We start from the raw sequence: 23,006 nt of genomic DNA on the forward strand, positions 1-23,006 counted from the left end.
CCCAGCTACAGTCAGGCAGCCCACCAACTACTACCCACGTATTACCACCACTGCTCTGACAAATATCCAAGCAACGTCGTTTGCGACTGCAAAACCCTTTCCTGCCACATCGTGGGCCGTCTTTATCTTCCAGGCACCCTGGACCAATGTTGGATCGCTGGCTCATATACCCCGACCAATTGTCCATTGTTAGCGATCGCGACCGTCTCCGTTAACGATTCGTGCCGCTTCCCCTCATCTTCCCGCTCGTGAAACCCGGGTCGCGGCGTTAGCCTCGACAAATCCGACCAAGAACATACGGCATTGGCTCATGTCGCACTAGCAAGCGAGGCTCTCCTGCAAGCGCCCGTGGCCATCCGGCGACTATGAACTATTTTGAGGACTATGATGAGCCCGCCGCCGACGGTGGCGGGACAGCGAGCCACGAGCCGCCTGCGGGCATGGCATCGCCGCCGTCGCCCGCCCAGCCCAGCCAGGACGCCGGTGCCGCAGCTGCGGGCATGGCCGGTCAGCGTCGATCGTCTGGCAACGTCACCGTCTACCAAACTATAGGCCCCGATGCCCACACCTCCGCCATCATGTCACCTGGCGGCTCAGGCCCCGCGCTGAACCCGCGCTCCTGTGTGACCTGCCGGCGTCGCAAGGTGCGTTGCGACAAGCAGATGCCCTGCTCCAACTGTCGCCGCGCCCAGATTCCCTGCATATTCCCTGCGCCCGGCCGCGCCCCGCGCCAGCAGAAGCCCAAGGACCCCAACGCGCCGCCAAAGACCTCGAGCCAGCGTGAGGTCGAGCTGATCAAGCGCCTGCGCAAGCTTGAGGGCATCGTCGAGGAGCTGAGCGGCCAGATCGAGGTGGAATCCGGCAGCGGCCGCCAGGCGCACTCGGAGTCTCCGCGCGTCGGCACAAGCGGCGAGACCTCGCACAGCCACTACTCTTCCAGTCTGGATTTATTTGGCGGTCGCCCGTCCAGCGAGAGCGGCCATGATACAAACCCGGACAATTTGCGAAAACGAGAGATTGGCCAGCAGTTCGGCCGAATGGTTCTTGGCGATCACAAGGGCACAACGAGATATGTCAGCAGTGGGTTCTGGTCCAAAATGAACGACGAGATTGATGCTATTCGCACCGAAACGCAGAGGCTTACCGATGACGACGACGAGTCTGAATACGACGAGTCGCCCACGCAAACGCCGGATCCGTTGGGCAACCTCACTGACCACCACTCCTTCATCTTCGGTTATCGGTCCGCCGATGTTGATCTGAGCAAATTACATCCGATGCCCTCGCATGCAACTTTCCTTTGGTCTGTATTTCAAGAAAATGTTGAGCCTCTGCTAAAAGTTCTTCATGTACCAACCATTGACGCTTTGCTGCGAGAAGCAAGGCAAAACGTTGCTACACTTTCGCCTGCAGATGAGGCTCTCATCTTTGTGATATACTTTTCCGCCATCACTGCCCTCGAGCCAGAAGAGGTCCAGACAAACTTCGGAGCCGACAAGTCTGCGCTCCTGGCTCAATACCGTTTCGCGGTGGAGCAAGCGCTGGCCAAGGCCAATTTCCTCAATACGTCCGATATTACCGTCTTACAAGCCTTCACGCTGTTTCTACTTGTCGGTAGGCGGCATGATGACAGCCGGTTTTGCTGGTCTCTGACCAGTCTGATTGTTCGCCTCGCGCAAGGCATGGGGCTGCATAGGGATGGCACACACTTCAACCTGCCGCCCTTTGAGACGGAAATGCGAAGGAGACTGTGGTGGGCGCTTATAACACTCGACCTACGATCCGGAGAGGAGCTGGGTACCGACATGGTAATACCTGATGGAGGATATGACACCCAGTTGCCCCTGAACATCAATGACGTCGACATCAGCAAAGATGCCAAAGAGTTTCCCGAACCACGCGAAGGCCGATCAGACTGTGCTGTCGCCGTGGTTAGATATGAGATTTGTGCCATGGCTCGCCGAATCCACTGTGCATCCTCTGCCATGGCGTTGAGACCAGAAACGAGCAGTATTGCTGAAAAGGAGCAGATGCTCATCGAGGTATATCAGCGGATCGAAGACAAGTTTCTTCGACATGTTGTGGATGAAATGGACCCCTTGTACTGGGTCGTTGCGATGATTACCCGCGTCATCATGGCCAAGACGTGTTTGGTGATATACCACCCCCTTCTTTTCCCCGGTGCTGAGGAGCAGCTTTCCAACGAGGTCCGTCAGAGGCTGTACGTGGCCGCCATCGAGATTATTGAGTGCAACCATAAATTGGGCACCGACCCCCGCTGCAAGCAGTATCGCTGGCTATTCAAGACTTACACGACCTGGCACGCCATCTCCTACGTCCTCGTAGAAACTTGCCGCAGACCTTGGACGCCGCTGGTAGAGCGTGCGTGGCATGCCGTGACAGGATACGAAGGCGACCCGGTTGAGCTGGCCAAGAAGGCTGACCATGCCGCCGTCTTCATCCCACTGCGCAAGCTCTTTGCACGGGCGCGACGGCATCGTGTAGCCGAGATTAGCAAGTTACGCGCCAACCCAGAGGAAGCAAGACGTTTAGACTTTGCGGAGCGAATGGATCCCGAACCTGCTCGTTTCGGACCAGTCCCCGGTGCAGAGCACATAATGGACCAAGCTAGGGATCGTTGGCGGTTACTCATAAAGCCGGAAGGCATCAGCCCATCACCTTGGCTAGGTTCGAAAGCAGCGGGTGCCAGCGGAATGGTGCCGCCAGGGGAAAACCCAGCACCAATGTCTGCCCCTACTGGTGCAAGCAACGTCCCCGGCCAACAGGTGCAGGCAGACCCAATGCCGTCAGTTAATGATGTCAATTATGCTATGAACTTTGTGGATGTACTCATGTCTCAACACAACGTCCCGATGGCTGACTTTTGGGATATGAGCAACTTGGATCAAGCTGCTGCCAATGCGAATCTATCTACTCAGCAAACCCTGCAGAATCCAGTCTTGGGAATGCAGACTCCCAAGGACGCCAGCGGCCAGCCTCTTCTCTGGGCCGACCCATTCTCTACTGCGGGCATCAAGCTTGATGACGTCCTGGCCGATGACGCGGAAATGGGAGAGGATTTCAACTGGCAGGATTGGAGCCAGAGCATTCGAGGTTTGGAACTTGGGGCCGCGCAACCACAACCTTCAAATTCAAATCAGCGTTGGCCATGAACGCAGCTTGTTCATTCCATGAGACTAAAAAAGTAGATCGTGAGGGATGAATATGTTAGCATGGCCCCTCTTGCGCTTGGAGTTGCAAAACGTTGGTTGCGACACACTATGATACCCTACTGAGGCTACCAGGTACATACATGCTTATGGATCGTGGGCGATACTCTACGGAGTATGTAACCCGTAACGTAGATACTCTTTCAATAACGAGAACATTTCCTGCATTTCTTGCAGGAGCCAGTTTATGATTGATGCATTTTTCTTGTGCTGTACTAATCTCGACATCTCTGATGTGCCGTCACTGTCTGGTGGGGCTAAAGCTTGATCGCATCTGCCTAAAAATTTGAGTCTCGAAAGCGCGGCGAAACCTCTGACGGAACAACGAAAGCAACCAACCCAACAACGAATCGCGCAGGATGGATCCCGGTCGCCAAAATATGATCAACGGCTCTGGGCCGTCGAGGGTGCGCGATGGCACCTCGCCGAAGAACGACTCACACAATCGCATATCGAAATCCTCTCGACGCGGACCACGCCAGTCGGCAAACAAGGCCGCGGCAAGCTATGTCTCGAACGAGGAGCAGGCGCGCCAGTTTGTCGCCGACGAGGATAAATTCGTCCTGCGTCAGTCGAAAAAAAAGGCCGATATTCGTGTTCGTGAGAACAGGGCGAAGCCCATCGACTACCTGGCCTTCAGCCTCCGATACATTGACGACGAGCGCGACGCTTTCGACGATGAAGCTGGCGACGATGACATAGACGTGCCCGAACCGGCGGATATTGTGCAGAATCTTTCTTTGGAAGGACTGAAGGAGTTGGAGGCCGACATCAAACACTATCACGTGCTGGAGACAGAACCTCGGAACAGGGAATACTGGGAGGCGCTGCGTTCGCTGTGCAAGTCCCAGAAGGCAAAGCTCGACCCATCCAAGTACGATAGACGGGTCGTCAGCAGCGTGGACGACGACATCAACAAAATTCTCGCGCCCAAAACGTACGAGCAGCTGGGCGCGCTGGAAAAGCAGATACAAACGAAGCTACGATCCGACGAAGACATTGACATGGACTACTGGGAGCAGCTGCTGCAGAGCTTGCTCGTTTGGAAGGCGAAAGCCGTCCTGGCACGAACGGTTGATAAAATTACCAAGAGGAAGCTCGAGCGAAGGGGCCCGTCCCTCGGCAAGGAGGGCAGCGATACGGGATCGGCACCAGCACAGACACAAGCACAGCCCAGCAGCAGCAGCAGCAGCGCGCCGAACGCGCCACCCGCAGAACCGAGCGGCGGCAACAACGCAGATGCCTCCAAGGCGACACAGACGCTCTACGACAGGGAGGCTGCCCGGGGCGTCTCGGAAAACGAGGAGGTCTTCGCGGCGGAGGAGGAGCTGCCGGGCACGTCGTCGTCGTCGTCGAAGCCCCAGTGGGCGGGCGAGCACCGGGTTCGCAAACCGAGATACTTCAACCGGGTCCAGATGGGCTACGAGTGGAACAAGTACAACCAGACGCACTATGACCACGACAACCCGCCGCCCAAGGTCGTGCAGGGCTACAAGTTCAACATCTTCTACCCCGAACTCGTCGACAAGACCAAGGCGCCGACGTTTAAGATTATTCGCGAGCACGGGAGGCGGCGGGGAGAGTCGTTTGCGGCCGCAGGCGAGGAAGACACCTGCTTGATTCGCTTCATCGCGGGACCCCCATACGAAGACATTGCCTTTCGCATTGTGGACCGCGAGTGGGATTATAGCGCCAAGAGGGACCGTGGATTCAGAAGCTCCTTCGATAAGGTAAGTTTGATTAAGAGCAAAAACTCGGCCGAACGAGATTGCGGCCCTCTCTCTCTCTCTCCCTGCCTGCCTGTCTGTCTGTCTGTCTGTAACATGGCGGAAGCAACGCCGCGAGGAGCCGGAGCAGTCACAGCTAACGTGTCTTGACCTCACTAGGGCATTCTGCAGCTGCATTTTCAGTTCAAAAAGGTAAGACCTGCATATCTTTGCCGGGACCGGCGTCCCATTTCACCGGAAATTATTGGGGCTGACATGTTTGCTCGTAGATCTTCTACCGAAAATAAGGACAGTAGGTTAAAATGGCAGCCCGCCACTGGAGTGGCTGTTTATATTTTTGGAGGCTCAAAATACCGGATGAAGATCATGTCAACCTTTTTTGAGGTTTTTGGTAGAACTTTTGGGAATTGCCATGACGGACACGGCGGGCGGAGGGGACGAGATGCTACAAGCACAAACCCGAAACTGGACGCAACAGCTACACCGGTTCTCCAAACCGCATCATGTGCCAACCAAAGGAAAACAAAAGCAAGGAGAGTGAGGATGCCGGCCCGCTCAACCGTGGTTCTATTGTTTCGAACCTTCGTCAACTATAGCATGGGAGGGTAACCTAGGTTGCATGTAACACCTCATTCTTTCTAGAAAGTAGGACAATAGCCATGGCAGCAACGACGATGAGTCCAAGTGCCACGAGAGCAGCCTGAAGCCTGCACATCATCAAGCAGTAATGAGACTTTGAAAGAGACTGGCTCGCAGAGAGGGCAGCGTCTGCGCCTGATTTGGCCAATGTGTGGCCTCCCCTGGAGGCTTACACGGCGTCTCCGGGTCTGCCTGCAAACGACCCATCCCTACAGAGCGGCTGCGGTCTCCAAAAAAGTCTGTATCAGCCTTTGGGGGCCTTGTTTCAAAACACCCAAAAGAACTTTTGGGCTGATTGGCCCACTTGTGTGGATGTTTACGGAACCTGCGGCCTGCCGTTGAACGCCCCATCCCAACTTGATGCTGTTCTGGGTGATGTGTAAGGCGTCAGGTGGCTGCCCGCGTTCGTTGCCGTAGTGTAGTGGGAATGGGAGGGAGAGAGGAAGAGAGGGAGAGAAAAGTAAACGGCAGCTCAAGTGAATGAGACAAGGAGCCGAGATGAGATGTCATTTTTTTGTTTGCTTGTCAGTAACAAGAAACAGGAGGTCCAGTTGGAGTAGCCAATCGCCTCAGTATCAAAGGGCTCTTACACTGTCCTCCCGGAGAACCAATCATCGCCAGACACCAAACTTGCTGTTTACGTTGAAGTGTTTAAAGGACAAGAAAAAAAAAAGAAACCAAAACGAGCATCAGAAGGGATGGTAATCGGACCATTTCGGGAATACGACATTCTTTTTTGGCGAGAATGAGCGGGTGCCGTGCGTCGTGATGGCACTACATGCCAATGAGAAGACTGCCCGCGGGAACACAAGTTAGCAGTGGTGTGGCGACTCGTCAGTGATACACAACCACTAGTTAGTGATTGGGACGACGAGAGAGGGAGAGGGAGAGAAGAGGGGGGGGGGGGGGGGGGGGGGGGAGGTAGGGAGCGCAATTACAAGCCGGTCGCCATCGCTCTACTTTTGGACGAAGCCAGAAGGAGAACGTGGTTCGATCAGATGTTGGTCCGTGATGTCGTCAAAATGGCACGTTCGCACCGTCTCCCGCTGGACCAGTCTTGCCTCATGTCCCCTTTCCTTGGCCCTCTCTTGGACATAACGCCGCTGCCTGCAGACGCCGGCCAGCGCGAATGGGAGGACAGCGAGACACACGTCGGCACAGCTGCAACAGCTGCAACAGGCGCACACACCACCAAGAGAGAAGCGCACAGGGTCGCAGTTGCAGGGATGCGGGTGGTAGTGAGTGGTAGCCAGGCCCCGGTCTCATTCGGGTATACCAGAGGGGCGAAGGGGTTCTTCACGGCTTCTTGCCTTTCCTCATCCTCTTCCCCCTGGCGCACCGGCCAGTCCGATGTCCAGGGCATGACGCCGAACAAGAAGCTAAGGCCAAGGATGGGGCAAAGACGGGATGGGAATCGTGAGAGAGGAAGAGTGAATGAGTGGGAGAGAAAGAGAGAGATGGAGAGACAGAGATCGGGGGAGAGGGGGAGGGACTGTGAGAGAGAGAGAGCCGCTGTCTCCTCCTTCCCCTCCTCCTCCTCCTCCTCCGCTTCTTCGTCTTCTCCATGCAACAGCATGTTGGACAGCCAGCGAACAAGATGGGTGACCTGACCTTGATAGATGCACGCCCCAAACGCCAAAGGGACAAGGCTCCCATGCCCAGCCCTGGCTAAAGCCTAAGAGCAACTAGCTAGCTCTACGCCAGACCAGGCCAAGCGTACTGAGTGAGTACCAACCCACCCGCCCGCTGCCCGCCTACCAGCATTGTCTCGATCTGGGCCTGTACACTCCCTGGGCCCTGCAGCCGTTGTGGAGGGACCACCTCCCACAGCAAGGTTCATGGGGCGACTGTCTAAAGCTGCTCTTGACTGTCAACAATAGAATCAGTTAGTTCCATTTGAAGCCGTCCGGCCTTGTAGAACAGACGGGCTCACGCGGGGTCCACACATCTCCAGACCCTCTCCCATTCTGCTTCTTGTCCCTCGAGCTGCAGCACTCTACGGGCGCGCGCCGCTACTCCGTACTTTTCCCTCACTTATAGATAGATGTTGCCCATCTCTCCTCCTACTTCTCTGCCGGAACCCCCCCCCCCTCCTCCCCTCTGTTCTTTATATTCTTTCAGACTTCCATCGAAACAATCTCCCTCATTTGCTGATACATTTTCCCTTTTAGATCCATCTCCATGTTTCTTGTCTTTCATACTGTCATCCTGTGAAACGGCCTTGTCCGATCCCATCGCCTGCCATATCCTTGAGCGACTGCCTACAGGCAAACTTTGGGGATACTGCCGGCTAAGAACTCGTGCTCGCCACACCAGGTCCGTCTGGTTCTGGAAGAAAGCGGACACACGCCTTTTTTTCCCGAGCAAATAGAAAACCGACAACGGCCAAACTACACGGCGATATCGCGGCAGACGTGGCCATGAATGCTCTTGCACCAACCAGTGGCCAAGGCGAAAGCCATATTAAGCTGGCCTCCCCCTCCGCATCTCCCAATCTCATTCAAAATCCGCCTGATATCATCAGATCTGAGCGCATCACAGACATCCACCTGGCAAAGTGGAAGGCCGAAGACGATCTGATGGTCAAGACGAACAGACAGACTCCCGAATCTCCCTCCTCAGCACCCTATTATTGCCCGCTGCCACCCGATATCGACTCAAGGAAACGTGAGCCCATGTCTCCCCCGGACAATTATTCTGTCATTTCCTCCCCACAGACGTTTGGCTGGCCGCCGTCATCCGACTCGGGAGAGAGCGAGCCCTGGACGTTGCATCATCACGAGCTGCTGCCGGATCATTCTGCCTACGCCAATTCGCCGTCATCAACAGCGAGCGGCTGGGATTGCTCAGTTCCCTATCAATTCCAAAGTGCCCCTACGTCAGCGGGTTATTTCCCGGACTGCGGTGGTGCCCCGTTTTCCGCCTCCACCCCTCCCCCAATGCAGGCCAACTACTCGCCCGTGTTTGAGATGGCATCAAACTACGGTAGCCCGCACTATCCCCCCAGCCACTTTGGCGAGGGCTCGCCTACCCAACAGCGCTCCATGGTGTCTGGGATTCCTGAAATGGGCTCCCTGGCGAGCGAGTCCACTTCGCACCACGACTACCCCGGCGTCATCCCAACACCACCGAGTGACTACCCTTGCACCTCGGACGCCAGCAAAGGCAAAAATGACATCAACAGCCTGCCCTACTCTCAGCTGCTCTACCGAGCTTTCATGAGCTCAAATACGAGAAAGCTGTCGCTGCGTCAAATCTACCAGTGGTTCGAAGACAACACCAACAAGGCGGTCAACAACAAGGGTTGGCAGAACAGCATCCGCCACAACCTCAGCATGAACCGAGTACGTCGCAGCGCATTGCGTAGCTCAGATTCCACCCCCAAAGTCATATACTAACATGAACCCTCGTTAGGCCTTTGAAAAAGCCCCGCTAAAGGAAGACGGATCAGAATCAAGACGAGCAACAGAGTGGGTGTTGGCAGACTGGGCGCTCCAAGAAGGCGTTCAGAGCACGACAAGGTATCGCAAGGGTAATATTCGCTCAAAATCGCACGGCTCGGAGCGCGACCGCATGGCCAACAGCTCCTACTCTGGCGGCCGCAGAGGCGTGATTGGGTATAATTCTCGTGGGCGCGAGAGGCTCTTTAGCCACCGACTGCCGATGTCGTTCCCGCAGGAGTCGCACCTTGTCTACAGCCCTCCTGCACCGTCTGGCCATCAGTCGGTGTCGAATACTTTTTCCGACGTCGAAGGATACATGCCTCCTGCAGGAGGCGTATGCTACTCAGCCATGGAGGCCCACGAAGGCTACAACGGGTTTAGCCAGGAAGACCCCACCGGCTACAACAACTACGCGATGTACAATCTTGGTGAAGGGAACGTGGGGGAGTATGCCATTGTGGGCGGTGTTCCCGATAGCACCCTGACGGGAACCCATGTCGGTGGCGTCGTGCCGCCACCAACAACTGTGGTTCCATATGCGCCTCAGTTGTCGTCTGGTCTTGCCGGGCAGATGCCAAATGGCCAGCACCAGAGTCATTACACGCATGCCGACTACGACTCAAGACAAGGAATCAGCATTGAGCCTGAAGGGGTGCACGAATAGAACGACGGGCTATTCGTATCATGGAGGAATGGAGAATGAGGTGTGATGGACCAGCATTCGCTGCAGTACAACCTGTCACACGATCCACACGCACCAACCAGCCACTACATTGTAGGACGGGCGCAAGATGAGGAGGTTGAAATTCTCTTTTTTAAATTTTTTTTTCCTTGTTGACGAGACAATGTTACAAAAGACGTCAAGTGCAGATGAAAAAGTACGATGCTCATGAGAGGAGACGGAGACGATATTTCACTAGTTGTCGGGACGAAAGAATCTAATTTTTTTTGTGTTTCTTTTTTGTCATTCTGTTTTTCTGTCATCTTGTTAGAGATTCTGTTTTTTTTCTTCTTGATTCTTCTTGATACTCTTTATCTCTATCATGTACTATTATTCATAGACGCGTGGACAATACTACGGCTTAATTTCTTGCCTACACACACTCTCTCTCTCAACTATAATTTAATATATTCACAACTCGGAAGGAATGTCGGTGAATAGATGCTTGCAGTATAAGGACGAGAAGAAGAGGAGAGGAGCACGTTAGTTCCAGGTACCTTTGGTGGCTGGTGGTATACTGAGTACTTTCCTACGTGCCCTACGCATGAGCGACGCACATCATTTCTTGTGCAAGGGGGAAACCCCGGTGATGCTCTATTAGCAGGCGAAATCGTAAAACCCCGGCCGCGTGCGTGCGTGCGTGTTCTGTGTCATTTTCCCTCGCTCCACAGGTTGCACATCACGCTACGGGGCGAGCGAGATGCAGCCGACAACAAGCCCTCTTCTTGTTGTTGAGCAACGACCAACCTGTGGCCAGTAGCCGTGCCCACCATCAGCGCAGAGGCCCAGGGGCAGCTGCGCGGAAATCAGAGCCTCGTATGCAAGAGGACAAAGAAGAGCTTTAGGAACCCGAAAAAAAAAAAAAACTTATTTTTGGTCGAGAGAGCGAGAGAGAGAGCTCGTTTGGGTTTCTCTAGGAGGGGACGAGGCTTGGCATAAAGTAAGCGGGATTCAAAACTTTTGACAACACGTGTGGCTTTTTGAAACAAATGATGGGAAACGAAAACGAGAGAGAAAAAAAAAAGTGCTCGCTTAATAAATTAAACAATTCTTCAACAATTTCTCGAAATACTGCGAAAAGGGCTACACCTCTTCCCTCCTCCCCTCCTCCCAAGACACATGCACAGCGCACATCCGGTCACTCCCACCAACGCGGCCCCGAATTCTGGGCAAGGAACAAGCAAGTTGACAAGGTTTTTTCTAGAGGTTGTCGAGTGTGGGAATGGAGCTGCAGAAATGTCCAGGGCGGAAGCCAACACTCCAGGAGGAGGAGGGGGCGGGCGCCGCCTTGGCCACGGCTGATCCAACAACAGCAACTCGAGAGAAGGAAAATAGAAGCTCCAAAGAAGGATCTGCCGGCATGGATGTTGGGATGTGGACAAGGTCGTTGCCCTACTTTTTTCAAGTCCAGCTCCTCGAATAACCTTGTTGTTTTCGTCAGAAAAAGAAAGGGTGGTGGGGGGAGTATAATGCAGCCGGGGTGTGTGTATGTGTATGTGTATGTGTATGTGTATGTGTATGTGTATGTGTATGTGTATGTGTATGTGTATGTGTATGTGTATGTGTATGTGTATGTGTATGTGTATGTGTGTGTGAGTGTGGTGTGCGTGTGCGTGTGCGTGCGTCGGTATGTGGGAAACCATGGTTGGGTTTCTACTATGTAGCAACGTCATCATGGGCTTGCTTCTTAACTAGATGCAGACAAGGGCAGCCAAGTTGGAGCGTACGGAGTCGGACATCATTTTGCTGGGGGGGTTTGGGCCGGAGTAGGCAATGCCGACCTCGTTCGTCTCTCTTCATCCCCAAGAGATCCAGGCGAGAAGAAGAAAGCGGCCACGGGGCGGCCTGTGCTTGAAGACATTTTTTGCTGATACAAGAGGCGAAGAAGAATGAGAAACAGCGCCCGCACTAAAACAAGCCACCATCTTTGACTCAAGGACCGGGGGGGAGGGTGAGAAGAGGAAAGGTGGAGGAGGGGAGGGGGGTTCGTTCGTTCTGTCAGTTAGTTGTTTTAGTGGCCGCATGTTGTAGTTCCCGGGGATCTTCACGTCGGTTGTCAATGGCACCAACGCCCGCAAACCCGTTTTCTGCCTCACTTTGAGGAAAAAGGTGTGACACCCACCCAACACAACACAAAGTTGTAGCTAGCGCTCTTGCTTATTTTAAGTTGTTCGATTATCCACTGCATGTGAGAGCACATGCCCTCTGGGGCCGATCCTCTCTGGAGTCTTGTCTCTGTCAAATCTCTCTCTCTCTCTCTCTCTCTCTCTCTCTCTCTCTCTACAGATTAGAAAGCCGAAACATGACAGGGGGGAAGAAACTTCTTTTGGCCACACTTTGAGCTGTAAAAGCCGGGCGGCCCTTGTCCACTGCCCTTTCCGGGTCAACTCTTTTGGGGTCATCCTTTAAAGTTCCCGTAGATAGATGGCCTTCCCCCCCTCACCTCCCCCTCCCCCTCTTCCCACCCATTCCCGGCCAATTGGGTGGCATATCGACGCCCAAAGGTAGGGCTGCGTGGAGCGGCTGTCTCTGCCAGGGCGAGGAGAGGGGGGGGGGGCGTGTGTGTTCGAGTTGCTTTCTGCCAACTAGTTACTAGTTAGCGGACCCCGTCCCTTTCACTAACTAGTTTAGGATCTGAATAGAAAGAACAATATCAGTGATGCGGGGTCCTCGTGGTTTTTCCACGACGAAAGAAAAAAAAAAAAAAAGTTGGCCGTTGATCGCCACTAATAACATAAGGGCCAGTGCTAAAAATACTCGACGACGCCGCGCGCGCTGCAGGTGTCTCGACCAAAAGAAGCCGCAACTGGACCAAAGGAGAACCGTCGTTTGCCTCCTACGCATCGCCCCCAACAGATGTTGGGAAGAAGAGAGAGTGCCACCTGTTTCAGGATGAGAACCTGGCAGCTGTCCAGTGTCCACCAGGGTGGTTGTGACCACTGCCACCAACCACCACCATCCACCACACAACAACCAGCTCGTCAGTCAGCCTCTCTCGATTCAAACGGGCAAGGAAGGGGGGGGGAGGGGTCTCCCCAAGCTTTGTCTGCAACGATAAAGGCGGAGAAGGACAGACTTGCATCTGCATCTGCCACCAACCTGCATCTGTCTGCCCCTCCCCTCCCTCCCAAGTCCCTCCCCCCCCTAAAGGTTGCCAGGTTGGGATAAGATGCCCGCAGTCCGTACGCCAAAAAAAACCTCCTCGACGCCTGAGACCTGATGTACCCGGCCGCTGGAACTCGGGATGCAAGATGGATACAACGCTGACTAGTGGGTTTAGTTTGGGCGGCGCCCGCTTTGGGGCCGGCTTGACGAAATGGAAAATGGAGCGACGACCGGGGAGGAGGAGGAGGAGGAGGAAGAAGAAAAGAGTCTATCATCGGAACAGCCGCCATCCCAACCTTTTGGGGCGATGACGAGCCCACCCCACGCAACGCAACGCTTCTACCGGTATAGTCGATGGCCAATTTAGTTGACGGCTGGCGTAAACGGGCGCGCTGCGTACTCAGCAAGTCGTCGCCTGACCCGTCGTCCAAGACACACGCCCTGCCTGCCTGCCTGCCTGCCTGCCTACCTGCCCGTCCCCGTCCCCATCCCCAACCTCCATCTCTACCCGTTGAGGTAGGTGGGTGCTGTAGACGGCTGGCCGGTGGATGCTGTAGACGGCTGGCCGGTGGATGCTGTAGACGGCTGGCCCTGCGGGCTGAGCGACCCCGACGCCCGTAGACGACTGCCCCGGAGCGTCTTTGATACTGATACTTTCTTCAGAGGGTCGATGGGGGGAGAAAAAGTACGGGCGATAGATAACCCCCCCTCCCCCCCTCCCCATGTATGGCGCAATCTTGTCTTGTCCTGGACGACATCGTGATGGAGAGGGAGTGCCCGGGACACACACACACACACACACACACCTACTGCGGGGACTACATCCGCTGCGGAATTACTGACGACCGAATAGTGCCCAATGCGACCACGCACTGGCGGTAGTGCGCCGCACGTGCGGCCTTGTGTGTCTGTTTCGATCATTTGGCAAGTTCAGTCATCTCCATGGGCGCGCCGCCGCGCGTGGTGTGGCCCCTGCGCTCTGGCAACCCTGTGCAAGAGTTGTTGTTGTCAAATTTGAAGGGGCGACGTGTAGAGATGGAGGTACATGGTAAGTAGGCAGTCGACTCAAAAAGATGTAAAATCATAATAATAAAATTAATAATGATAAAGAATACATGGTCGAGGCATGAACTATTACAGACAAAGTCGATTGTGGAGTGAGACAGCCGTTGCTGTTGGGCGGCACTCCATGGCCGTCGACTGTGATGCGAACATTGTGAGGAACAACAACGCTTCTGTAAGGAAATGAAGATCGTCATTTCAAGTTCTACAACAATGTTGTCTCCCAACGTGACGCTGATCTGCATCTACAAACTATAATCCCCCAACGCCCTCCCTCCCTCCCTCTGAAACAAACAAGATGGTACCGTGCCTTTTGGAAATTTAGACCATTCGTCGAAATGTACCACATTGCTGCCACGTGGAGTGTAGACATGGTCTCAAACAGGTCCAGGTGCGGGTTCAACAAGAGGCTTGTATGCAGGATATGCTCTCAGTCGACTGGCTTCTTTGTGCTGCGCTCCGCAATCACCGCATGAGCAAAGGTCGTTGAGAGAGCGTCACGGTTACGCAACGCTGTCGTGGTTGCTAGGGGGAAATCACTATGCACTCGGCGTTTCTCTTTCGCGTCGGCGTGTGCGATTTTCCCTTTGCACTGATGGACTACTCGTGGAGCCTCCCCCCCCAGGTGGCCCAGTTTCACTAGACGAAAAAGAAACCACTGCAGTTCGTAGTCGGCCCGCGAAATTCGTGGATGGGCTTGTGCCAGGTGAAGAAGTTGAGGGGGCGTATACGTATGATTGGAGCGTTGCACGCACTGCACGGTAGTAGAGGACTGGTGTATCACATCGGCAGGAAAGCCAGCAGCGTTGGAGAGTGACGACGCAGTGTAAATATTGCCTTGTTGTACCATGCCACGGGTTCGTCAGGGAATGGCCCGACTGTCAGCGCGAGGTCTTTTCTGGAGCCGAATCAGTGTCATGTTGCCCACAGAAAAATTGACAGCATGCTTAGCCATGTGCCGGGCATGTAAAAAAAATGAGGCAGCCAAAATATATCCAAATGATGCCAGACAACATGACCCGGGGAGCTCAGAATCGCCTCTTCTTCTTTGCTGGCCCAGCCGCCGCCTTCTTCTCCAGTTCCCTCTTCAGCTCCTCTCGTTTCCGATCCGCGCGTTCCTGCGACGTCTCCCTTTCCCCAGCCTCTGCCGATGCATTGCGGGAGGTGGTACGGCCGCGCTGCACGTCATCCTTGATCGCATCTCCTGGCGCCTCTGTGCTGCCACCAGTCCGCTTGCCGATGACGCCTAGCCTCTTGGGGGCAGTCGAGCCACCCTCGCCGCCCCTCGCTACTGTAGAAGCGTGCGCAGGAGCAGCGGCATCATCAGGTGTCTCTGAATCATGCACCGGTGGTTTCGGCTTTCCACCGATGCGACCCAGACCGCTCTTCTTCGCTGGTACTTTGGCCGGCGGCGGAGACGGCGCAGGCTGCGGTGACGGGGCTTCATCGGGAAGCGATGCAGTCTCGTCTACGTCACTAGCCGTTTCCGATGCGGTCTCGTCATCGTCTGCCTTTGCTGTCTTGGTGGTAGGGCGTGTTGGGCTGACTTTCTTGGGTGCCGATGGAGGTGATGCTTGCCTCTTGCCTCCTATCGCTCCAATACGGCCGGCTCTGTTCGGCTCCTGAGAAGACCTGTGCTCTTCCTTGATGGCTGTCGCAGGCGATTGCGATTTCGACGATGCTCCTACAGCGTCTTTCGGCTGGTTCTCCTTCTTGGGCTTGAGCCGTGGCGGAGTGGATTGAATCTGGAATTCGTCGTCGTCGTCATCATCGCCCATGGTCACATCGTTAGTATCTGGGGGTGAGGAGGGTATTGCCTCCTGTAGAGGTGCTGCCTGCTTTTCGAGAGCAGTCGCAGTACGATGTGGTAAACTCGACGTGCTACTGAAGCTGCGCCACCAACCTTCCAGTCTGCCCGGTGTAAGCTGAATCGCAGTATCAGAGAATATAGCTCTGTCGCCAAAGACTTTTTGTACTAGGTCCATCACGTCGTAGGGCTGATCAGCGTTGTCCCGGAGATCATTCATCATCTTGCGCTCATTGAACGGCGCTAGGCCTCTAATCTTGTCATCTGCAGCCTCTCGCGTCACCTTTTTGCGGCCTGAAAGTGCGGTAAACACATGCTCCAGGCCAGTACCCGTGGCTTCGAGCTTGTCGGAGAGCTTTGAGATCACGGCGTCTTTGTGTTTCAACGCCTGTACCAACATGTCGACTTGGAGACTCTTTGAATACAGAGTCTCGATTAGAGGTACTGCAAAGTCATTCGCGACAGAAGTTGGCGATGACTTCTTCAGATGAAACGGCCATTTGAGAGGCTCAAAGCCCAGGAGTTCACAGGTGGCCACTAGCTGTAAGCCATCTTCCCCTGCGTGAGTTGATGAGCCTGGAGAAAGCGTAACTGTATGTTCAGGTTTGGCGGCTGTCGTCTCATCCAGGGCACTCTGGATAGTCTGGAGGAACTTGCCCATGTTCTCCGGCGTGTCGCTCGGGTCGATGCTCGTGTTTTCGCCCCATGCTCTTATGCAGATGGCTTTCCTCTCCAGCGACTCGGTCCATACATGGGCCATGTCTGTGATTCGAATAGAATACTCAGACGCCTTTGTCTCAAAGGCAACCAGTAATGGTGGCAACCCGCCCTGCTCCGAAAGCCTCAGGGGTCGCCATGGCTTAGCGCCAGCCATGGTGAGCCTTGGTCCCCCCCGATGAGTCCAAGCTCACAATACTGAGAGACTTATCAGATGGAGCTTCTTGCGCCTTGGCGAGAGAAATGAACGCACGCCGTGGTTGGGAGCTGCTCAAACTTTTGCGGTTTTTTAAGAGCAGTCGGCAGCCAACCATGCACTGTTTGCGCTGAAATTTTCTGGGCGAAGCGTCGCTGGTTGAGAAGCGGTCTGAGAAATGCTGAGCCACATGGACGTGCCTCTGGAGGATGCTAGCTGTATGGAGAGACTTGGCGTTCACTTTTCGCCTGCCGGAGAGTGCTATGTCTTGCACAAGTGATGTCGTTGGTGAGAAGCAGGCATCAGCGCGACTTTCGCCCCAACGACTTGATGGGGCTCCAGGGATGCTTTCGGTGCTTGGCGCCTACTGGCTATGCTTGACGGTAGCCAGGCACTGCAGACAGCTGCAATAGTTGGGCCGGCATGGATATAATCCATTTTCGAAACAATCATCATTCAACTCAACAATGAGCAACATTCGAAAAACTCTGCAGATTTAGTTACATGTTCCCTCTTGTCCTTGGCAGATGTGGGCGGCTACAAACTAGTCTAGCAGCGCGTAGAAAAAGACGGCGGTCTCGCCTCTGCTCTCGGGAATCGCGCTGTAGAGATGCTCGTCGTAGCCTGCAAAGATCATGCCTGCCTTTTTGTAAAAGCGGCAAGCAGCAACATTGTTCGATTGACCCTCGATCCGAATGGCACCGAGTCCAATCTCACGCGTCCAGGCCTTGACAGCCTCTAGAAGCCGAAGCGCGTTGCCGTAGCCTCGCACACTGACATCGAGCCCAATAAAATCGAGCGACACCATGTTATTCCAGTTCCTAGACGCAACAGAGTACCCGCGTATGCGGCCATCCTCGGCCCTGAGAACAAAAATAACCTTATTCAAGCCATCGGCCCCCTCTAATTCCTCCTCGTCGAAGCCGAAATTTTTGACCCTTTCGGGCAGCGACGACGTTTGAAAAGGCAGCTCATTCTCCAGTTGACTGATTGGCTTGGCAACTTCAGCCTGAATGGTGAAGCTGAGGTCTAGTCCCGCGATGTCTTCTCGCGTCAGCTGGCTGACCCTTTCGAGTTCCAATTCGCTCATGCTGCTGCCGTTCCAGGGAGCACAGCACCCAAAACAGTGCGAGTAGATATGTACGGCAACAAAGCTCTAAAGACAGCTTCGCTTATATAGTTGAATAACTCGCAGCCTTTTCGTTTTTAGAATGCTGTCGAGTGATGCTGTATGACTGACAAAGTGTTTGCAAATTGAACTAGCCCTCGTCGACCTAGGAAAATCGTCACTTTTAACTAATCAAGCCAAAGGTTCAGACGTATGGCCTTGCCTAATGAAGGGCGCGCTGACGTTTCCAGCGCATTCGAACAAACGTGGCACTGATCTCGGCGAGCCAAATTTGGAAACTGCCACCGCCTCGCAGGTACTGAGCGGCTCAAGCATCTCACAAACGTCTCCCCATGAACTTCTCTCATATGTCTTTAGAACTCGCACTGCACGATGTTTCCTGACTATAATTCCAGTATTAATTGCACTGCTGTCAAGTGGGTTGGCGAGATGGTACTAACCCCCCCGGTCACCAGTAACCGCAGAACTGGGCGGATGGACGTCAGGACCCAAGCAGAGAGCTCAGCACCGCAAGAAGGAAAAGAATCGTATAACACTCTATACTTATAGTGTTGATGCCGGTCTCACATGATTTTATGGTCAAAACCCCAGTAAACAAACATGGTGGTCGATTTGAACATTGAGCAACGCTGCAATGGGCTCATAGTAGAAAATTAGTCGTCGTCGGGTAACAACGGCCCCCTTGGCCTAATGGCTAAGGCGCAAGAGTGCGTACCCCGCTTAGATCTTGTCGTTGTACATTCAGCAAGCTAACCCTACAATAGCTTCTATTCCTCGGAATCTTGAGATTGCCGGTTCGAGTCCGGCAGGGGGTGCATACCTTCGTTCCTTTTTTTCTTCTTTTTTGCATATTCTTTCGATTTCTTAAAATCGCTGGGCTTTTTTTCCCCTGATTGCTTCTAGGTTTTTTTTCCTCTGCTCTAATAAAAGATCCTTACCTGTTTGTTGTGTCGGTTCGCGCAGTCCATTTAGCTTTTTTATGGCCCAGTAAAGTAGCAGATCGCTCCCGATCCGCAGCCATGCAATGACGCGTAGGAAATCGGGGCCCTTGGCAACCAGATCTCTCCTCGGTGAAAGGGGTGAAAACCATTGCGCTCATACCATTTCCCTACAAGAGCTTCGCAATGTGACATTATATATGCTGACCTCTCTTCCCTACTTCTTCTTTTGGTTGAGTCGTAATTGTGTCTACCATCGAGCAACCCTTACTTACTACGTCTGCTCTGCCAGTACTTACATGTATCTCTGCTCTAGAGCACCAGTGGCGCGGCGAGACATTTTCACGTCCCGATTCATCACCATCTTCTCGGCGTCTTTCCGACCTCGAGTGTTATATACTGTCAACTTCAACACAATGGCGCCTCGATCGACCAAGCGCAAAGCTAGCACTACGCCTGCTGCTGGTACAAATGGAAGCAAAAAGGCCAAGACGGCGAGCTACGATGATGAGATTCGCGAACCGCACCATGCGGCTGATATTGCCGAAAAACATGGGATAGTGCTCCGGGATTACTATCCACCGGAGATGAGCAACACGAGAGCGCGCGCCTACGCTGAAGAGGGACTTCACCGCCCAATGGAGAACTTGGTGACAGCCCAGCGCGAGACAGCCGAGGCCATGAAGGAAGCCGTCAAAGGTGAAGCTGTGGCTCATTGGTTCAAGACTGATCTGCGCTGTGCCGACAATACTTCACTAGCCTTGGCAGCCCAGAAAGCAAAAGAGATGAACGTTCCTCTTGTCTGCTTCTACCTGGTCAGCCCCCAAGACTTCGAGGCGCATCTCAGAGCCCCAGTAAGGGTGGATTTCATTATTCGCACGCTGCAAGTGCTCAAGGATGACCTGGCCAAACTGGATATTCCGCTCTACATTGAGACCGTGGAAGAGCGCGCCAAAATACCCGCTCGTGTGCTCGAGCTGCTCGATTCATGGGGCTGCAATCATTTGTGTGCAAACTTGGAGTACGAGGTTGATGAGCTTCGTCGAGAGACCAAACTATTACGACTAATGGCCGAGAGCAAAAAGTCGTTCGAAGTTGTCCATGATACGTGCGTGGTACCACCGGGTCAGCTTCGCAGCGGCTCGGGCAACCAGTACGCCGTGTACACACCATGGTATCGTTCTTGGATGGCTCATATTCACTCCAACCTTGACCTACTAGAGCTTCATGATACCCCGTCAAAGAATCCCGAACCGGCACGACAAAGGTTCAAGAAACTCTTTGAGTGCAATGTTCCTGCTGCACCCAAGGGAAAGGAACTGTCGGCAGAGGAGACGAAGCGATTCCGCGCACTTTGGCCGTGCGGTGAGCATGAGGCTAAAGCGCGCTTGGACAAATTTTGTGAAGAACGCATCGGCGAGTATAGCCAACAGAGGAACCTGCCGAGCCATAACGGCACGTCCAGCCTCTCTGTGCACCTGGCGAGCGGCACAATCAGTGCTCGAACCTGTGTGCGCACTGCAAGGGACAGAAACAAGTCAAAGAAGCTGGACGGAGGCCTTGATGGGATCAAGGTTTGGATCAGCGAAGTAGCGTGGAGGGATTTCTATCGCCATGTCTTGGTCAGATGGCCACACGTTTGGTGAGTACGTAACCTATGGCATCTAGCCCATTTTTCTAACTGATTATTCTACAGCATGAACAAGCCATACAAGCCGGATTATGCGGATATAGAATGGTCATACGATACCACCCATTTCAAGGCCTGGTGTGAAGGCAAAACCGGATTTCCCATTGTAGACGCCGCTATGCGGCAGCTCAATCACATGGGTTACATGCACAATCGCCCCCGCATGGTGGTGGCGTCGTTCCTCTCCAAGGATCTTCTTATTGATTGGCGTATGGGCGAGAAGTACTTCATGGAGCATCTGGTAGACGGCGACTTTGCCAGCAACAACGGCGGCTGGGGCTTTAGCGCCAGCGTGGGAGTCGATCCCCAGCCCTACTTTCGCATTTTCAATCCACTTCGACAGAGTGAGCGATTCGATCCCGATGGGGAATATATTCGCCAGTGGATTCCAGAGTTGAAAGACTTGGACAACAAGCAAATTCATGATCCGTACAACCGTGGCGCGGGAGACAAGGCGAAAAAGGCCGGATATCCACAGCCGATCATCGAACACAGTGAGTGTCGGCAACGGGCCCTGGCTGCGTACAAAGCGGCGGTGGCGTGAGGTCGTCGAATGAATGTCTAGTATTTGGCGTTTGTATTAGTAGTATATAAAATTAGCTGTGAAAACGAAATACTCTTGCACTGGGTTAAATAACAGTTGGCTGGCATGTCCGACCCGTATCTGTACCATGACAAGCAATCTCAACTGCCACGGCTTTTTGCAAGGCCAAGAATAATCTGCGGCTTGGAGACCATCGGAGTAGCCTCAGACTCCTCAGCAATGGCGAGACGGCGTCACAAGGTATCCTGTGAGCCAGCCGGTGCGAGAAGACTTTTCCAGCCGGGAACACAGTCACACATCCACATTTCACTTCCCGGACGTCGCATAGATTTGGTCAAATTCGTAATTTTTTTTTGTGTCTTCGAAATCGAGCCAAGACGCCTCGAATTGGATTGTGCTAAATGCAGGCCAACTCTAAGTTCCACAAATGCACACTTGCCGAAACCAATCCCAATCTATTCGGATTGTTAGCATCACTGTGCTGTATGCTGGTTCTGGTTCCCACCACCCGGGTATTATGCACCTCATTTTTCTTCCCTTTCGTCATATGCAACACGTTTATCGCTGGGCGCTCCAGACGTTCTTGAGGAGGCCATCACGCTGGGCCAGACGGTTCATAGCGTCGTCGGACTCGCCCATGGCGCGGACGAAACCGCAGAGGGCATAGACGTGGTTCTCGCCGGGGACGGCACGGCCGTTCTCGTCAACCTTGGCGATAGAGATCTGGACAGAGCCGTGATCCTTGGCCTTGATGATGCGGTTGGTAGCGCTGCACTTGCGGGGGACGTAGCTATGAATCGGAAGCGCAGCATTAGTATACGGTATGGTATCTTCGCCAATCGTCCATTTGAATATCGAATTGGTATTTCTTCGGGAGTTTTCGGTGTTGTCTTACAGATCGACGATCTCGCCACGGTCGTTCTCCATCTTGACGGTGTTGTGAGGGTGTTTCGGGTTGTAAAGGTTGTCGTGATGCACTGGTGGGATGGCCTCGCAAATTCCTGACCTCGAATTTGCCCTGGCGCCGAATAATTTCGTGGGGCGGGGAGGGCTTTCTGTGCGTCACATGACCGATCATGTGAGAGCGTGGGTGTGTCGCGACCGATTCAGACCAATCAAAGCTTTCGATGACGCGCCATCACGCGCCAGCACTAAATCGGGCAGACTAGGACTTCTGGCATCCTCGTATCCACTTTGACAGATCTGAACGTCTCAGTGAACCTACGACGACCGTGACGAGACGCAGCCTCCTCCGCCTCAAGTGCGCTCATAGAGGTGGTTCTTGGAGGCAAAGATACAGACCATTCTGCTGCGCCTTTCTGGTTCGAGATGCGCTCTGCGCACTCGACCATACGTCTCCGGCGCAATGGCTTCTCCTGAAATGTTTCTGTCGTCGCCATCACGTCCAAAGCGCCAAGTCGCAACTTCCCCGCTCGTGATATCGTCCTCGCCAGATCTTCCCTCGCTTCAAGATTTGGGCTCGCGACTTTCAAGGCCTCCTTTATTCAAGTCGACTGCTCCCACCACACCAAGCCACCTTCGCTCACAAGCCCGCCTGACTTCAGCTCCGGATCCCTTGCCAATGACCGTGAACCTGTCGCCAACCCCTGAAGCTACTGTTCATGAGTCACACCACAGAACGCCCAGCAAAGAGCGGTCTCGTCAATTCCCTGCAAATAATGCTATGGCACAAAGACACGCCAATCATGATGCGGGCCGTTTTCCTCTGTTGGTTTCGTCATCCCCCGCAACACCAGCTAAAGCAGCTACGACGGAGATTCAATACTTCAATCATGTCCGTCTCGACTCTTTCAAAGAGAAAAACGATATCACAGAGACAGAGATAGTGTCTCGAGATACGTCCCTAAATCTAGAACGAGCTCCCGCGAGACGCCTAGATTGGACCCCGCCAAAACAGAAGTACCCGAAAGATACCGAGCCAGAAGATGTTGATTCAGTAGCGACTGAAACAGTCATCGGGGAGACCGAGAGGAACGGCACACTTTCTAGAGTTCTAGAGGCTTTTATATGCGATGACGTATCGAACTCATCTACAGC

At 53.9% G+C, this 23,006-nt stretch overlaps 7 protein-coding genes and 1 non-coding gene across 8 annotated transcripts; 5 read left to right on the forward strand and 3 right to left on the reverse strand.

Annotated features, from left to right (window-relative positions):
* Positions 1-365: 365 nt before the first annotated feature.
* V2A60_003241 (transcription factor domain-containing protein) lies at positions 366-3,173 on the forward strand (the record flags this gene model as incomplete). The annotated part of the gene is made up of 1 exon (XM_083254579.1): positions 366-3,173. One exon carries the CDS (start codon positions 366-368, stop codon positions 3,171-3,173), a length of 2,808 nt encoding a protein of 935 aa, XP_083110705.1.
* A 416-nt stretch (positions 3,174-3,589) lies between these two features.
* Positions 3,590-5,244, forward strand: V2A60_003242 (mid region of cactin-domain-containing protein; the record flags this gene model as incomplete). Its single annotated transcript, XM_083254580.1, has 3 exons — positions 3,590-4,960; positions 5,117-5,149; positions 5,227-5,244. 3 exons carry the CDS (start codon positions 3,590-3,592, stop codon positions 5,242-5,244), a joined length of 1,422 nt encoding a protein of 473 aa, XP_083110706.1.
* Positions 5,245-8,016: 2,772 nt separating this feature from the next.
* V2A60_003243 (uncharacterized protein) lies at positions 8,017-9,703 on the forward strand (the record flags this gene model as incomplete). The annotated part of the gene is made up of 2 exons (XM_083254581.1): positions 8,017-8,940; positions 9,011-9,703. 2 exons carry the CDS (start codon positions 8,017-8,019, stop codon positions 9,701-9,703), a joined length of 1,617 nt encoding a protein of 538 aa, XP_083110707.1.
* Positions 9,704-14,955: 5,252 nt separating this feature from the next.
* V2A60_003244 (XRCC4-like factor-domain-containing protein) lies at positions 14,956-16,608 on the reverse strand (the record flags this gene model as incomplete). The annotated part of the gene is made up of 1 exon (XM_083254582.1): positions 14,956-16,608. The coding sequence occupies one exon, from the start codon at positions 16,606-16,608 to the stop codon at positions 14,956-14,958; it is 1,653 nt and encodes a 550-aa protein (XP_083110708.1).
* A 583-nt stretch (positions 16,609-17,191) lies between these two features.
* V2A60_003245 (GNAT family N-acetyltransferase) lies at positions 17,192-17,737 on the reverse strand (the record flags this gene model as incomplete). Its single annotated transcript, XM_083254583.1, has 1 exon — positions 17,192-17,737. One exon carries the CDS (start codon positions 17,735-17,737, stop codon positions 17,192-17,194), a length of 546 nt encoding a protein of 181 aa, XP_083110709.1.
* Positions 17,738-18,452: 715 nt separating this feature from the next.
* On the forward strand, positions 18,453-18,591 carry V2A60_003246. The gene has a single exon. It is a non-coding gene; the product is annotated as a tRNA-Arg (tRNA).
* Positions 18,592-19,130: 539 nt separating this feature from the next.
* Positions 19,131-20,948, forward strand: V2A60_003247 (deoxyribodipyrimidine photo-lyase PHR1; the record flags this gene model as incomplete). Its single annotated transcript, XM_083254584.1, has 2 exons — positions 19,131-20,356; positions 20,411-20,948. 2 exons carry the CDS (start codon positions 19,131-19,133, stop codon positions 20,946-20,948), a joined length of 1,764 nt encoding a protein of 587 aa, XP_083110710.1.
* Positions 20,949-21,506: 558 nt separating this feature from the next.
* Positions 21,507-21,875, reverse strand: V2A60_003248 (40S ribosomal protein eS21; the record flags this gene model as incomplete). The annotated part of the gene is made up of 2 exons (XM_083254585.1): positions 21,507-21,738; positions 21,844-21,875. The coding sequence occupies 2 exons, from the start codon at positions 21,873-21,875 to the stop codon at positions 21,507-21,509; spliced, it is 264 nt and encodes an 87-aa protein (XP_083110711.1).
* Positions 21,876-23,006: the final 1,131 nt, after the last annotated feature.

This window comes from Cordyceps javanica, chromosome 2 (genome assembly GCF_051103115.1).
Source record: "Cordyceps javanica chromosome 2, complete sequence".
NCBI lineage: Eukaryota > Fungi > Ascomycota > Sordariomycetes > Hypocreales > Cordycipitaceae > Cordyceps > Cordyceps javanica.